Source organism: Danio rerio, chromosome 1, assembly GCF_049306965.1.
Source record: "Danio rerio strain Tuebingen ecotype United States chromosome 1, GRCz12tu, whole genome shotgun sequence".
Lineage (NCBI taxonomy): Eukaryota > Metazoa > Chordata > Actinopteri > Cypriniformes > Danionidae > Danio > Danio rerio.
In genome coordinates, this window is record NC_133176.1 from 33776904 (window position 1) to 33795281 (window position 18378).

An 18378-nucleotide genomic window follows, 5' to 3' on the forward strand; every position below is an offset into this window, starting at 1 on the left:
TGATTTATATATACATATATACATATATATATATATATATATATATATATATATATATATATATATATATACATATATATATATATATATATATATATATATATATATATATATATATATATATATATATATATATATATATACATATATATATATATATATATATACATTTTGTATTACAACTATATTACAGATTGGTGCACTAATAGTTACAAAAGTAAACCACATTCATTGTCACTTTGACTAGAAAATACCAGTTATAATCTGTATGTATATGGAATAAATATTCTGCTTTTGGTTTGATTTAATCCAAGATCATGCATGCTTTCAAAATTCTTTATTTTAACATTCTTTTTATGTTAGGTTATTCTATCTTGATGATTTCATACACCTCAGTAACAGCATCCGTCATTCTCACACGTCTTCAAAGTTTTATGACAGAACCGTACCAGAGAAGAACAGTACTCTTCACACATGATGAGGTTGTGTTCTCTCTCATGCCTCGGGCAGCAGGAGCTCATGGTGACTGATTGGGCTTTGATTTGAGAGCTCGGCTGTGATTGAGCTTTGAGAAAACCACTCTACATGATAACTTGATTGAAGGAAAAATGCAGAGAGAGAGAGAGACAGAGAGAGACACACACACAGAGAGAGAGAGAAAGAGAGAGAGAGAGAGAGAGAGAGAGAGAGATAGAGAGAGAGAGAGAGAGAGAGAGAGAGAGAGAGAGAGAGAGAGAGAGAGAGAGAGAGAGAAACAAGACAGGTCATGAAAGGTTGCTTCTTTTCCTCAGGAGAGACAGACTTTAATGTGGTATGGCCCAAATGGTGTGTTTTTTTTTCTTTCCATTAACATTTCGTGTATTTATTAGGAGGTAACATAAGTAATCAATAACAAAAAATAGCCATGATGCATTCAGTTATTCACAAGTGAAAAGTTGCATTTATTAAAACATAAAAATTAAACTGCATGAGTGTTTTTTCAGCCCTAATGATATACTGAAACGTTATTTATGTATGAAATAGGAAAATAAGAAAGATTTCGGAAGAATAATCCTACGCTGAATACTGGAGTAATGGATTCTTGTCATCACAAGAAGAAATGCAAATAAAAAAATGTAATTAAGTTATCTAAATTGCAAATATATTGTTTTAATTGTAAAAAAAAAAATTAACACAGTAAATACAACTGATTCAGTTGCATATTTGCTTAATTTCTGAATGAATCAGTCATTTGAATGAATTAAATAAATATGTGACTTACAGTAATAACTTAAGGAACACATTAAAGACCCTAGGATACACCCAGCGCAATAAGACGCAAGACATGTTGGGCGCGACTTGCTGCTATTTTCAGACCAGCACAACCATAATTGTCTTGTTTTGCAGCACGTTGTTTGGATAGAAAATCCATTTGCGCCACTTTGTGGACTCATGGGGCCCTATCATACACACAGCACAATAAGGCACAAGATGTGTTAGTCACGATTTATTGCTCTTTTCAGACCAATGCAACCGTAATTTTTACATTTTGCACAACATTGTTTAAATAGCAAATCCATTTGCTGGTCTAAAATAGAGGTGTGCTAAGGCGCATTTTTGGCACGTTTCGTTTTTTGAAGAACTAAAATTATCTGTGCCATTGATCAACTAAAAGCAGGTCTAGTCCAGCGCAGCCTGTTATTTATGCGCCTTTGCAGGTTCAAACACTTAGACGTGGCTTAATTCACACAGGATGTTCAGCAATACACAAATATCTTTACATAGGAAAAAAATATAGGATTAAAATGTAACAAAAAATATTATTTTCTACATAAATATAAAAACCACTGCCTCCATGCCTTCTTCCTGTGTCCATGCCTTTTTTCCAGTTCATTCATGACAATTTGCATTTGTACAGTGTTATTATTATCGGCAGTATTATTATAGCACATTTTTTGTACTTAAAATAGCAAAAGTGAATACGGACACACCCTTGATGCTTTTGTTTCAGATTTTGACCTTCACCTATTGACCTTATTCTAAAATGCGGAAGTGCGCCTGTTTTCACGATTGTCTTAGAACTTTCGATTCAGTCGCCTATGGGAGAAATGAGTAGGAATAATAAACGGCAGAAAACGGTCAAACTACTTGCTCTACAAACAGATGTAGGCATGACTATACAGACCAAGTAGAATAATATAATAAGAAAATATCAAATTGCAATGTCAAGCAGCGTAAAGAGCAGTTTTTAACGTCAAAAAATGAATGGAAGTGAATGAGACCGGAAGTCTCAAGCCAAAAAGATTCAAATGGCAGCGCCCGCTCGTCGGCAGAGAACAAGGTGAATAGTAACAGTTTTAGTTTCTTATATTGTTGTAGGCTATCATTTGATTTAAAAAAGCCTAATTCCATATCAAGAGATTGTTCTCCTAAAAATGAAAATCAGCAGAAAAAATAAGACTTTTTTTTTTTCTGTTTCTTGCTTATGTAGTTAGCTTGTCAGTTACATTATTGCTGTCAGAAAACTACTGAGGAGTCCTTAGCACATCAAAGCAGGCCTTTCTATGTCAGTTTCTTATTATATTCCCATGGTTAAACTTCTATGCTTTTGTCTTGTTTAAACCCAGTTTGTCCTTGAATTTGGTCTGGCTGTTGATCTTGTTCTCGGCACATTGAATCCAGTAAACATCAATAAACAAAAGTTGCATTTGAAGGACTGTTAAAGGTCTTTGCAAAAGCTGTTGCCTTGAGCAGACTGTTCTTATGTGCTGTATGTGAAATGTCTGGCAAGCGATGCTTACAGCTGAATGAAACATGGCATGAATGAAATGAAATACATAACAGTATTTGCAACATAACCTCATGAATATTTTAACACTAGCTCTACTGGAACTACTAGAATTCCCATATCTGTTTTGACCATTCATACAAGAATGTATTGAATGTCATTTCTGTCAGGTCAACATATTCACATTTGATGATAATATTGAGGTTAGGAATGGAAATTGAAATGTCCATTGTTACACTTTAGGGATTTTTGCTGTACTTAAAGGTTTGTGCCTTGCTTTGTGTTTGGCAGACAGGGGAGCTACTGTACCTTTTTCTCATTGCAGTAAAATGTTGTTTTTGAAAGTCAAAAAGCTGAAAAAACTGAATATTTCATGGATTAAAAACACTGGGAGTTTTGGAAAGTAAAACATCATGTTTTTTTCCTCAATGTACTTGTTGTGCCTTTTGATTTTGTGACATTGGGACTTTGTAATGCTGTGGAGTAAATGAAAACAATCCTGTGCAGTTATCAATCAAAAAAGCTATATAAAAAAAACAATCTGCACTGAAAAATGCTGTTTTATCCATATGGTCAGTTTTGTTGTTCATAGGAGAAATACTCAATCAGAACTGTGTTTTGTCATTTTTAATCATGCCTGTCATGAGGGGGCGGGGCTGAGGCTCTGGGATGCGAGCACCGATGAGTGTCACCTGGGCACCACACTGGTCTCTAATCCCACGTAGGGGAGCTCTGGATGTATAAAAGGAGGAGTGACAACAGAGGAAGACAAGAGAGGACTAGGCCAGGAACCTGGAAGAAGGAGGGACATGCTGTCCAGATGAGAAAGAAGAGTGTTGTCCTTGACCTGACTGCGTAGCTATGCGGCAACCAGACTGGTGGAGAAATATACCTGCCTGCTATAAGATGGAGGGGCAGCTGACAGTCTAAAGTGTTGGGGAAGTGATGCTGTCTTCTGACAGCTGTAGCCTGCTGCAAGAGACACAGGGCTTACTACTGCAGAATGAATGAATTGGGTAAGCCACTAGGCATCTGGCATGCCGCTGAAACCTGCTACAATCTGTTAAGGAGGGCCCAGAACACAAGACTGCAATCTTAAAGGCTGAATAAAGGCTGATTAATTCTTCTGTGCACACGTATGTTCCGGCTTGGCCTTCGCGCGGTTGTATAGCCCTTGCCATGGCTGACGTCATCGATGACGTGCACCTTTCAAGAAATGTAACTACACATCGCTATGATGCTTAGTGCAAGCTTTGTGATTGGTCTGCTTGGGTAGCTGTGCTGGGTGTGGGCAGTGCGGAGAGCCGCAATCCGATGGAGTGAGTGTTATAAGTGTCAAATTCTGCATAGGAGCTCCAGATGGTAACTTTTGTTTTGTTTTATGTTATGTTATGATTAAAGTTTTTGCAGCGTTTTTGAAACGCTCCTCTTTTAAAAAATGTAACTACACGTCATTTTGACGTGTAGAGCAAGCTCTGTGATTGGTCAGTTTGGGTAGCTGTTATGAGTGTGGGCAGTGCTGAGAGCCGCGAAACAGCACATAAAAGTATAAATGCATGGGTACACACAAGGCAGTCGTCGTGGATGTGCGTGGCGAATGTGACGTCATTGCAATGTTGGCAGATTTTCAGTTTGGGTGCACATCACATCATTTTGGCTAGCTGAAAGAGCAGGTGTTTTGTAACTGAGTGCAGCTCCACATCCAAAGGTGCATGACTCGAGCTGGGGGAATTTGCATGTGCAACACCTTAGAAATCCAAACTAACCACCTTTCTTTTGAAGCTTTGAGGAATAACAATGCATATATTGTGTGGAAAGCTTGTCCAAGACTTTTTATGTAAGTTTAAGTAAGTAAGTTAACTTAAATATATAAAATGTATATAAAATGTAGCCTAAGTTACTCATTTCCTTAACTGTACTAAAAGAAAACATTTGCTCGAGAGTCTTTCAAAATTATTTACAACTTGTATTAATTTATTCATTGGTAAATTGATTAATTTTGCAACTCCACTCGCTGACTTCGTCTTTACTACTGTTTCGGCTTGACAGTCACTCAGAGTTGCCCCCTGTTGTTAAGAGTACTGTAATAGTACAACGGTGAGCATGTCAAGTATAAAAGCCTTCACTGTTCTCCGCTGTGCGTGAGTAGTCAGCAGAGGCTCACGCTGTGGGCCTAGACAAAAGTATAAATCAGCCTTTACTGTTTGTTGGAGAAGCCACTACTTATCATCAGAAGTCAAATGAATATAGATTTCACCATGATCTTTCCGACAATGAAAAGGACACAACTTACAGCCTTTCATCTGATTAAGGACCAAGTTTAGAAAACCAAGTCCAGTTGTTTTCTTTTCTTTCCTCTCTCCCTTCTCTCTATTCTATTTTTTCCATGTCTTTTCATCTTCTTTCTATCTGGCTTCCAGTATATTTTACTATTACTGGTGGCCAGCCTTCGAGGACCAGATGTTAGGGAAGTGGGACTAAGTACTAGGATGATAGGGGTATGTTAAGGGGAGGATGACGTGGCCAAGAGCCATGGGAACAGAGTGAAGCCGGTGGCACGAACACTGATGAGCATCACCTGGGCTCCACACCTGCTGCTTATGATTTGGTTTATTTTATTATTAAATATCTGCATTACCAAGTTCTCGGCCTCCTTTTTCCATTTGGTTAGAAAGCAATCAAACCTAGTTACAAAAGTTTTTTTTTTTTTTTTTTTACTATCAGTGTTTATTATAAATTAGTACATCCCATTTTAAAATTTTTTATTTTTTATTAATTTACTGGTGAATATACAGATATTTTAAACAGTTGTATTTATTAAGATAATATTTGTTATAATTGTTAATAGATAATTGTTATCAAACAAATTCTGAAATAAAAATAGTGTACATTTAACTTAACATTGCAAATGAAAAAAAATACAAACTCAAAACTTTCACCAAAATGTCTTGTGTATATATAGATAAATAATTTATTTTCTTTTAGGCTTAGTCCCTTTATTAATCTAGGATCACCACAGTGGAATGAACCGCCAATTTATGCAGCATATGTTTTACGCAATAGATGCCCTTCAAGCTGCAACCCATCACTGGGAAACATCCGTACACACTCATTCACACACATTCACTACAGCCAATTTAGTTAATCCATTTCACATATAGTGCATGTCTTTGGACTTGTGGGGGAAACCGGAGCACCTGGAGGAAACCCACACCAACAAGGGGAGAACATGTAAACTCCACAAAGAATTGTCAAGTGACCAAGCCAAACCTTCTTGCTGTGAGGCAATTGCACTACCCACTGCGCCACTGACAATAATTAAATAATAATTTAATACAGGGGTTCTCAACTTGTTTGGCCATGGGACCCCCATTTTTACATGGTCATCAAGCCACGACCCACATTTTTAGGAACTATAATACAATTTTAGGAATTATAATTAATTTGTATTTATTTGTAAACAAACACAAATAGTAAAAGGACAAATACTGTAAACGGTGGTTAGTTACAGTTACCATGAACTAAACTATTAATAAAACATGTTGTCTGGTTTCTACATGTCGTTTTAATTTAGAAGGTTTCATGCTCTCTTATGAGAGCACCTCACTACTTATGACACACTGAGGCTTAAGTCTTTTTTGCTGTTCATATATGTAAAAACATACCTTACATATTTGGGGTCTTACTTTCATTTCACATGTCAAACGGTAGGGTTGTCGTTCACGCATTTCAAAATAAAAGTCAAAATTAGTTAAAAATGAAACTTTTGTTATTTTGTTGACCACACACTCCCACCAGTTGAGAAACACTGATTTAATATACTTCCCAGACTTTTGAGTGTACAATTTTTTTGTAGAGTTATTATAAATTATTTTTGTTATATTAGCTCCAGATTTGGTTTCATGCTGACAAATCTAATGCATATGCACAAATACATTATTGAGTAGCATCCTTTTGAAATGTAAATTTAAAGATTTTTTAAGAGGTGTACTCATATTTGCTAAGCACTGTACATTTAGGAGAAATCAGGGTGCTGCAGTTACATGGGTTTTATTATTTTTTTTAAAGTTATTACATTGCAAAATGTAAAAATTGTCAATATGACCGACTGCCTTGGTAGTTTTAGTGTTAACCCGCTTTCCACCCCCACCTCATTCATTTAATGTGATTTACTCTTTTCTCTTTCTGTCACAGCTCCAGAGAGGGTCTGAATTCTCAAACAGTCCTGAAATTGGGCCCTGATCTTCATGAGCTCTTAGTGGATCTTTTGTGCCAGTTCAGTCCTCAGCAGGTCATTGTCTTTCTTAAGACGTCTCAGGACTACAGACTGGAGGAGACCATCCAGGTATAAATCAGTTACTCATACAATACACACATATTCACTGTTTTAATGCTAGAGAGCTGCCTAATGGCTTTCTGTCTTCATGTAGGCAGCTGTCTTTTAAGTCATTATGTTAAATCCCCTCAACCATGTTTTTTCAACATCCAGTGTTCCATACAGATTTGAAACACTCTTTAAGGCTAGTATTACATTAATAACCACACATATTGTATCCCACACAATCAGAGGTCTTCAAGTGAAGTGCAACTAGTATATGAATAAGACTTACAGTTTATTCCTAGAGTTAAGCTATTTACTGAATTCTTGCACCATTGTGTTCAACACTTACAATATTTTTGAGCACAATTGGTATTTTAACTAGGTATGCACCGAAATAAACATACTGGGCTAAAACCAAAAATGTAAAGTATTAATTTGTAAATTTTTTTGCTGAGGGTCAACTTGGAGCAGAGCTGTGGACTTTAGCATAAGGAATGATCTCAGTTAATGCTTCAGCAGGTCAACATGTTTTTCACCTTCTGCTGCTGGACAGTAGAGGAGAGGCTCTTCTCTGTATTTTAACTTCCCTGAAGAGAAACACATTCTCCCCTAGGTGTCCGTTCATCGTACATGGCGTACTCAATTAGTTGGATTTGGTTAATGATAACTGAACCAAATCTGAAATTTCATTCTTAAAAACTCATCCGAGAGTTGTTGTCATAGCAGTAGGTCTGGTAGCTCAATCCTGCTTGGGAGCAGGCTTATTTCATATCAGCAGGATTAGATCGGGTCATTTCAAGCAAAGGTAATACTGAAAATATGAACTGAATGCTGATATTTTTTACAGTAGTAACCTATAGATTATATACACTGGGGAAAATAGTAGAAAAAAAAAACTCTATAAATTTATATATTAATAGAAGTTGTTAAAAAATTATAAATAATAAAACTGTTATAAAAACACTCCGAAACAAAATTGCAAAAACTGTCACGGGGGTGTTCTCTCCCCAAAGGGTTCACATGAAAGGTTTATTATTACTGATTTTTTAGATTTAAATGTGGACTATTTTAAGGTACCAACCCAGCTTAAATACAATTTCGTCACCTTCGAATTATAAGGTTCTATCTGAATTTTTCTTTAAAATTGAGCTATTGAAATATTCTTATTAAATGACAACTTATATACATTATGGGATGTTTTTTATTAGTTGTTTACATTTTAAGACTTTTTTTTTATTTAAAAAAGAAATGTTACACACATACTGTTTGCTATGGAATGCAAACACTTTAAAGCTCAATATGTCAAAATCATTCAGAGCACAGATAGAACCTTATAATTACAAGGTGACAATTTGTGTATGATAATGGACATGGCCAATATTCTCTTTTTTTTTTCAAAGGAAGGAATAATAGTTTATAAAGTCATGCACATATTGACATATGATATGCTTCACATAGGTTGCAGACACCTTTACCAATATCAAAATGCTTTTATGATACAAAATTAATTTGAACAACTATTTATTAAGAAACTTAAATAGACCTAGACCTATGAAAGAGTAAAGCCTGCAGCCCATTTCAAATGTGAAAAGTTATTGTGTATCATATTTAACAAACAGTTTACACATTTGATATAATTTTTCTCACATGGACAATTGAATAATTATCAGATGACATCCTTATCATCCTTATCATCCTCATCAGCCAATCGTTGCATTGCAGTTCATGATTTCGTGGACTGATAGATCTGTTTAACACACCACACGCAGCGGTCTCAGATAAGTTCATCCAAACATTTTAATTTTATTCACGAACTTGTTTAAAGAACCAAATTAGCCAGTGATAAAAACCCAGGATCTGCAAAATCATCTTAGATCATTTAAATCAGATACGAAGAACAGACTCCAGGATTTTATCATGTATGTGACAGGCTTGAATGGCTGTCTGAGTAATTGGAAGCAAGATTAAACAGCTCATAACGACAAACTGTGAATGTGGTACTGCTTTTACAAGTCTCACTTGTGCGATTAGAATGTTTATTGCATCATGTGATCAGCTGCTAAATTCAAATCTGCTTTCTCTTGTCATAAATCACAATTTACTAATGCCTTTTGTTTTGAGACTATTTAAATTCACATAAGTAATTGCAAAACAACGCATGTATTGTTTTTTAAATGCACGCTGATAATAAGTAATAAAATAATAAGTAATTTAAACATAATTACCCATTATTTCTATTTCTTGGAAGAAAAAAAAAACTATAATTAAACGTGCAAAATCACAGTAATGTTATGGACTGTTCTGTAGTAAAGCTAACATTTTACAGTTATTCTAGAGTTACAGAAAGTTTTTAGTATTTTACCATTTAAAATTTGCAAAACGTTTCAAATATATTCATCTATGCAGTGACATCCTTTAGCTGACAATTGGTGAGTTCACCAAAAATGTAATTTAATTACTTGCCTTTATGTCATTCTCTTGATGTCCATTCAGACTTTCATTTATTCTTGACTGAGTAACTTCAGGGTTCTGAAATCTTAGAGCTCCTCCATCCTCTATAGACAGTATTGGTCCCTACTCAATCAGAACTCTTTTGAAAAACACCAAAAAACATCACCTTCAGTGGTTCAGTTTGAATATTTGCAAGCTCTTTATGTGTGTATACATTGTTGACATATACCTTGGATGCGCTCATGCTTTGCTTCTTTCAGAAAGGCATCTGGAGTATACATCAGTGCACAGTGAATGAACGTGTGCCCTTTACTGAACCTGAGGAAAAGAAACAGTTTAATTAAGTCATTAATTATGTTTAACGGTATGTGCTCACAAAAGTTTTCTTGCAGCTTGAAAATATTCAGACTGAACCACTGTAGACACTTGGACTGTTTTGAATATGTTTTTTAGTACCCTTCTTGGACCATTTCTGTCTTTAGAGAATGAAGGAGCTCTTGGATTTAGCATCTTAATTTATGTTCAAAAGTTGAGCAAAAAATGGTTTGGAATGACATGAGGGTGTATTTTTTTGGGGTGAGCTCTCCTTTAAATAGAGTGATGCTAATGGCTTTTGAATAAGTTTATCTATTAAGCACAATCTTTAATGAGGCTAATTTACATATCAAGAAGGGATGTTTATGCTCAAAAGATTGAGATTTACTTCACCACCTCATTTAGCACCTATTTAAGCTAGATTGTATATGATTAGAGCGTAAGACAAAGTTTTTGCACTGAAATACAGATGATTATCTAATTAACCCCCTAAACTGTGTGTTTTGCAGTACACGTTGAGAGCTAGACCATATCTAATCAGTCATCATGAAACCAAGTAAAGGTTTCCAATCTGATCCAATTAAAGTTCCGGCTGACAGGCTCAGGCAGAGAGATTTCTGGAATGAATGAATGAATGAATAATGAAGGCAGGGCAGTTTTATGCTGAGACAGACAGCCAGCCAAAAGAGAGAATCAATACCCTTACAGAGGCAGAGTGGCACCTGCTAAATATTTGAACAGACACCTTGCGCATGCACATGCATGTGTACAGCATCTCTAAAGTCCTGCTAGCTCACCTTATTGCTGTTTCACTGCTCTTTGTATATACGTCTCCCTTTCTAGACCTGTCTGCTTGTTACTGTCAGTCTGTATTGCCTTTTTCCCCCCCTCTATGCCTTCTCTCACTTGCACTGTTTTTGTATTCATGGATTCAAGTATATTCATGGATGCCAGTTTGTGTTTTTCTGCTTTCCGCATAACCATTCAGTTTCAGAATGCGTTTGAATGTTTCATTATGGAAATGTTTTCTCCGAAACGAACAGTCTCACCTAAACGCACTTTTTCTGTTCATCCAGTGGGCGGCTTGGAGTGGATCATTTGTCTTGGTAATCTTGACAATTTGACTGCAACACAATTGACAGTCTTATCTTTGTCTTGTCTAATCACAGATCACAGAGAAACACAAGCTGCATGAGGCCACAGCCTACCTGCTGGAGAGGAAAGGAGATGTACAGGGAGCTTTTCAAGTCCTGCTGCAGGTTTGAGTTTATCACATCACACATGCCTGCAGACAAAAAGAGAGAAAAAAACACGGAAAAAGACATGGGTCCATATTAGCTTGAAATAAATGGTTGTTATCAGCTTTATACACCATTGTGATTCAAATACAATATATAAGACATAAAATACCTAACAAATAAAACCAGTTGTTAGTTTTAGACAACTATGTTGATTTATAATCTTTTTGATCTAACGTGGCTCCTCTTGTCCATATGTTTGCTTTAAAATATTTTTTAAACAACTTTCAAAAACCATCTTAGACATGAGCGTGTGTAGATGTTTAAGTGGATAGTTAAAACCAAACCAAAATTGAAAATTATGTCTGTTAAAATCTTTAATTAGTTTCTTAATTCTGCTAAAAATTAAAAAAAGGAAATTGTGAAAAACTTTGCAATCTTTGCAGTTCGGCGAAACAGGAAGTTGTTATAACTCAAGCCTGCATTGTCCGATCTGCCTTAAAATTCAGAGTCCTGTCCTGAACACGTTTACGTGCCAATATCCAGATACAGTCATAGCGCCACCTGCTGACAACAAGAAATGACATGTTTTGTAGTGTATCAAACTCCTTCCACAAGTTTTATCAGATTGAATACAAGTTTTGTCAGTATAATTCGAAGGCATTCGTAATACTAAATTGCGAAGATCAAGAGTTTTCGTCGAAGGGCATGCTGTGGCTGACTGAAAAAGTTCAGTTTATCACCATGGAGGAGAAAGCACTGGTAACTCAGCCACACAATGCCTGAAAATTCACAGGTTAAATGAGATTCCTCTCCTGAAGACATCTTCATGCCAATACACCATTACAGGCATAGCTCCAACTGCTGACAGAATGAAGTTTGGTGTAAATCAGTGATTTTTTCACAGGTTTTATTTATATTAATCAGTTTAAATTATTATTGTTCACTATTCTTTGTCATATTAACGCCACTGCGTGCGAGGTCTCTTTCATCGCTGCTTGTAGCTTTAATTCAATTTTATTTCTGTTTAATAGAATTATTGCTTCTTTATTAATTCAGTTGGTAGGTTATTTTCCTGGTGTGGTTCGGTTCTTGAGATCTAGTGGACTTGTTAGCCTACATTGAAAAGTACTGTATAACACAATTACAGTACTGTTAAAATTAAATAATTGATTACAATCTGAGCTATTAATCTATTTACTCAAGTGTATTGGAATTGGTCTGTAGCTTTTAATAACATTATTTTCATTGTGATGTATCTCTAATTAGGTGTAAACCTTAGTCAGGCTTTAAAACTCTAGTATGGCAACAGCAGGGCTTTAACAAAACTTCTACAGAGAGTTAAACTGTCAAATGTTTAAACAGGTGTACACTGTTATATTCTGGCCACTTCAGCCGCCTGCGACCAATTTTCCAAATCCCAAAAGATTCCTTTAATCCTAGGCCAAAATCTGCAGTCTCTGATCACTAGTTTGAAATGTTCCCCAGCAGGTGATTAATGGCCACTGCAATCCAATTTTTCCTTTAATGAAATTCTGACAGTGTCAGAAAATTTGAGGCACAGACCTGCATTGTCATGAACAAATAGAACCAGAACTACAGAAGAAAGCAGTGTGACAGCAACTTTGTTCCACACTCCATCTTTGTTTGTTCTTTTCAAGACTGGCCATAATTAAACAGACAAAAAACTGCATTTTAACTTATCTTTACTGTTTACCAACAAATCTGTGCGAACATAAGACTTTGCAGCCAAACACAATTTTGTCTATGCAAAGGATGGCATTTTATGTACAGTGGGGGAAAAATGTATTCAACACCTTACCATTTTCTCAACCTATTTATAATGGTTCTGTTGACTTTCACCAGATGTTGGTAACAATCAAAAAATCCATATATGCAAATAAAACAATATTACAAAATGAAGTCATGTGTAATAAAATTAAATGACACAGGAAAAAAGTATTGAACACGTGAAAAAAGGGAGGTGTAGAAAGGCAGTATAAGCCCAGACAGCAGTTGATAGTAAATTAATATCAGCTGCAGTCCAACATCTACATTAGCTGGGTGATGAAGACATTTTAGCAAGATAAAGATCCAAAACACAGCCAAGGAAACTCTCAAATGGTTTGAGAGAAAGAAAATCAAACTGTAGAATGGCCCAACTGATCACCTGACTTCAATTTAATAGAAAATACAAAATAAAGCTCAGGTTCGATAGACGAGACCCACAGAACCATCAAGAGTTTTACACTCTGTAGAAGTCTGTGAAAAACTCACACCTAACCAATGTATGTGACTTCATTCTCCATATGAGAGGCATCTTTAAGCTGCCATTATCAAAAAAGCTTTTATTATTAAAGTATTAAATACATTTCAGTAGTTCAGTACTTTATCTTTGTGTCATTTCATTGTTATTATACACCGTTTTTTTTTTTCAGAATTATTTTTGTTAAATTTTATCAACATCTGGTTCAATTCCATGTCCAATTAACAGCTCCTTTGAAAAATTTTACCCAGAATTAAAAAAATACTAATAAAATAAAAAAACATAAAGTTATACTTCTCATTCCCTCCCCTCCCCCACACTGTAGATACGTCTTAAATATAGCAACATTTGTATTTGTACTGAATGAGCATGTTTCACTTTTAGTTTTGCATTCTCAATTCATAGCTACACTATAAAAAATTGCTGTAAAATTTACAGTATTACTTCCAATTTGGTTGCCACTAATACTGCAAAATTTACAAGTGCAATGTAAATTAATATTACAATTGTGCTTTCATTTTACAGCACATTTATAATTGCTAATTTTATTTTGCCAGTATTATTGTAAAAATTGACAGCGATACTGTAAAATTTGCAAACGCCCTGTGAAATGATGATTACAAAATACAGTACAACTGCAATTGCTAATTTACAATGGACTTGAAAATTTTACTGTATTACTGGAAGCCAAAATGGCCAGTTATGCTGTTAAATCTACAGCAATTTTTTTTTTACAGTGTACTTATTTACTTCGTTGTACTTGTACTCATTCAGTTCAATTCAAGTTTATGTCTATGGCGCTTTTAAAATGTAGGCCGTGTCAAAGCAGCTCAACATAGAAGTTCTAGTAAATTAAAATCAGTCCAGTTTTCAGAGTTGATGTTCAGTTCAGTGTGGTTTATTTTTTACTGCTGTAAGTCCAAACACTGAAGAGCAAATCCATTGATGCGCAGCTCCTCAAGTCCCAAACCAAGCAGGCCAGTGGTGACAGTGGCGAGGAACAAACTTAACTGATTGACGAAAGTAAAGGGAAAAAAACTAGAGAGAAACCAGACTCATTTTTATTCTTGTTCTGTTCTGAATAAGAGAAAATCTAAAATGTTTTGCTTGCAATTATCAAAACAGAATTTATTAACTGCAGTATGTAGCAGATTAAAATCAATACAGAAATCTTTAACTAGAAGTATTTTCTGATCAAAACAATTAGTGTTATTTTGTTTTTGTTTCATACTAATGGGGTTCAGCATCGCCAAATGTGTAACATACTGTATTAATGAAATAAGACACCTGGGGAGAATTTGTGTGTATCTTCCTTTTTAATGACTTTAATTACTGTAATGACTCACTTGACTGTAATTAAATATGGCATCATTGACAGCTGAGAACCCATAGTGTGACAAGACTTATAGCTGGGATTATGTCTGTACAGTTTGACAAGCAGCAATCTTAAAGGACTATTATAAATCACAGTGTGCACCTTAATAGCTAAAATATATATGTAGGAGAAAATCCATTCCCACTTTGTTTCTTTGCATTGTTATTGTCATATAAAGCATTTTCAACAGATTAAATTTCACTTAATGGCAGTTAAAAAGAAACTGTATTTGATCAAATTAACCTGATTGTATCTTTTTGAGTGGGTGTTTCAGAAACTGCTTAAATGTCCTTTATCACACACTATTTTGCTCTCAGTTCTGCTCTTTCTGATAAGATTCCCACTAGTAGGAACAAGCATATCCTCTATCGTGACTCTAAACACTGGAGTCTCTTAAGGTCAATAGTGTATTCCCTCATCCCTTACATTTATTAATTCATAATTGTTGTTGTGACTGCAGTGCCATTAAGCTGAAACTCTTTACTGTTCTAAACCCTGGTGGAGAGGCTACATATAGAAATAGAAGTTGAAAGAAGATTAAACTCCAGAAAAACGCTGAAAGGGCAGTGACCTCCATCTTGGTAGTGCAGCTCTCTCTGGACCAGAACAGCCAAGCAAATTATCGCAGTTTATAGGAAACTTTAGATTGGTGAGCACAGACCTTTGAATAGATGAAAACTTGATTTAAGAGGGTCAGTCGTTTTTGAGAATAACCATCACGAAATTTAACCTGATCTTGTCACATCGGCATTGTGGTAAAAAAAATCATATCAGCGGATTTTCTTCACATTAAAGAAGGTTTGGCATGCCTTTTCATCCTGGTCAGCATCTGTAAGTGCACTATTAGAAGTATCCTGACTAGGCATATCAGAGCCTGGTGTGGGAACTGCTCTGCTCTGAAGTACAAAGTGCTAAATTGAGTGGTGCAGTCAGCAGATCTTATTACGGACACTTAACGTCAAAGACAGGATGTTTACCAATATGTGCATTATGAAGGCCAGGACTATCCTCATTTAATATTGCTGCAACAGACTCTCACAGCTGCTATATGGTAAAGATAGCAAAAACTTAAGAACCACTGAGCAAAAATACTTTGTAACAGATCTCCCCCTCTTTTATTCACCCTCTCTGTATGGTATGACTAGACCCACACAGAATCTGCGTGTGCACAAATCCGCAGATTTCCATCGATTATTTTGCCCATCATTAAGTCTACATATTTACTTGTGTAAGTGTGTGTAAATTTGAATTTACTTAGTTTATTTAATTTATTTATTTTATTTTATATATATATATATATATATATATATATATATATATATATATATATATATATATATATATATATATATATATATATATATATATATATATATATATATATATATATTTTTTTTTTTTTTTTCTTTCTTTCTTTAAATATTTCTCAAATGATGTTTACCAGAGCAAGGAAATTTTCACAAAATGTTTGATAATGTTTTTTCTTCTAGAGAACATTTTATTTGTTTCATTTCTGCTAGAATAAAAGCAGTTTTTCATTTTTTAAACACTATTTTTAGTACAGAATTATTAACCCCTAAATTATTCCTCAAACAGAGATTGGGGAAAAAAAATTAACTGGGGGCCTAATAATTCAGAGGGTTTAATAATTCTGAGCTCAACTGTGTGTGTGTGTGTAAATATATATATATATATATATATATATATATATATATATATATATATATATATATATATATATRTGTGTGTGTGTGTGTGTGTGTGTGTGTGTGTGTGTGTGTGTGTGTGTGTGTGTGTGTGTGTGTGTATATATATTAGGGATGTAACGGTATCAGAATTTCACGATAATACCTCAGTATGAATGTCACGGTACGGTATTTATTGAATCATTTACAGGAAAAAACAAAACTTATGAAAATACTCCAAAAAAGTGCCAAAAGTGTCAATGACATACAAATTAGCCATCTATCTGTAAGCTTTGAAACAGGAACTTCAATTTTAATAACAAAAAATTATTAAACCATGTAAAAAAATAAAGTTTCAACATTCAACATTTAATCCCTCACTCACTCACTTAGATAGAGATGGGTTTTAAGGTAAATTATCATATAAATATAATCTGGTAAAAGCTGGTATCTCTGGGCATTTACAATGTCCCGTGCAACAGAAAAAAAAACCCTCTCATTTGGGACTGAGGTTTCTGGGACAGAGATATGACTTGGCCCAGGTTGACAGCAGTGGGTAACGTTGTGCATTGTCTTTCCCCCACTTGAGAGGGCAAGCCATGAGTGAGATAGAGATCTCATGTCTGTATCAATCTGAACAGTGTGCTGTGTCACACCCTCCGTCTCGCTTTACAGTAAACACAGCTGATCAGAACGCGCGCAACAACACCGCTATTCAGTACGCGCGACAACACAGCTGATCAGAACGCGCGCGACAACACAGCTGATCAGAACGCGCGCGACAACACCGCTATTCAGTACGCGTGCGGCGACAACACCCGCTTCAGGTTCGATCATTTCCAGCTCTTTTTGATGCCCGCTTCTAGCAGCAAACTCCATTTCCGCATTACTGTATCTGTAGCGACAACAGACCGCAAGGGATGATGGTCACCCCTGGGCTGATGGGAATTGTAGTTTTCGCTACCTCTTGTTCGCTTCATTCGCCTGAGCAAATTTTCTCAGAAGACCTATAGTTTTACCGAGTCATGCGACTACGGTAATATCGAAAAAAATTAATATTGCGGTATGACGGTATTTACAATACCGTTACATCCCTAATATATATATATATATATATATATATATATATATATATATATATATATATATATATATATATATGTATATATCAGAGGTGTGGACTCGAGTCATGTGACTTGGACTCGAGTCAGACTCGAGTCATGAATTTGATGACTTTAGACTCGACTTGACAAAATATAAAAAGACTTGCAACTCGACTTGGACTTGAACATAAATGACTCGGACTTTGACTAGGACTTGCCCCTATTGACTTGTAAAGACTTGCTGCTTTCCATGAAAAGCCCAAAGATAAAAAAGTATGTTGACATGGACCGCTCTCTCTCTCTCTCCCCGTTTATGTGTGCGTGTGTGTGTGACAGCATGCGCGCGTGTGTGTGTGTGACAGCATGCGCGCGTGTGTGTGTGTGTGACAGCATGCGCGCTTTCGGCATGACATCCAATCAAAGCACGGTAGATTGTTTTGATTCGACAGTATCCAACGTGACTACTATGAGGCGCCGGAGTGGACAAAAGTCAAGCGAACGCAGAGAGAATTTGAATTTGAGATCGAGCCAATACTCGCGTGCCAATACTCTGTCTCTCTCTCTCTCTCTCTCACATACAGCATGCACCTCTCTCTCTCTCTCTCGCTCGTGCATTCAGTCTATTTGCGTTCGCTTGACTTTTGTTTACGATGGCGTCTCATACCTTTAGTGCTTTTGCTCTCACGGGATCCTCCTTTTAAACTGACCCTTCGCAAAGCCACACCCAAAAACCGCCACCCACCAATCGCGGCTTACCAATCGTGGCTACGGACAGGGGCTCTGTCAAGCTTTCGAGCGAGGGAAACAAGCCAAATCGTTGCGCAATTATTGGATTGTGCAAATCTGACACCCGCTAT

The 18378-nt window shown here is 35.8% G+C and overlaps 1 protein-coding gene across 3 annotated transcripts in view; it reads left to right on the forward strand.

The window, feature by feature from the left end:
• The window catches only part of vps8 (VPS8 subunit of CORVET complex), a 233276-nt gene that overhangs the window by 113564 nt on the left and 101334 nt on the right, over nt 1–18378 (forward strand). For all 3 annotated transcript variants that reach the window (XM_073949180.1, NM_001080616.2, XM_073949179.1), the window contains 2 exon segments: nt 6962–7112; nt 11024–11113. In XM_073949180.1, the coding sequence (XP_073805281.1) occupies nt 6962–7112; nt 11024–11113 (241 nt within the window).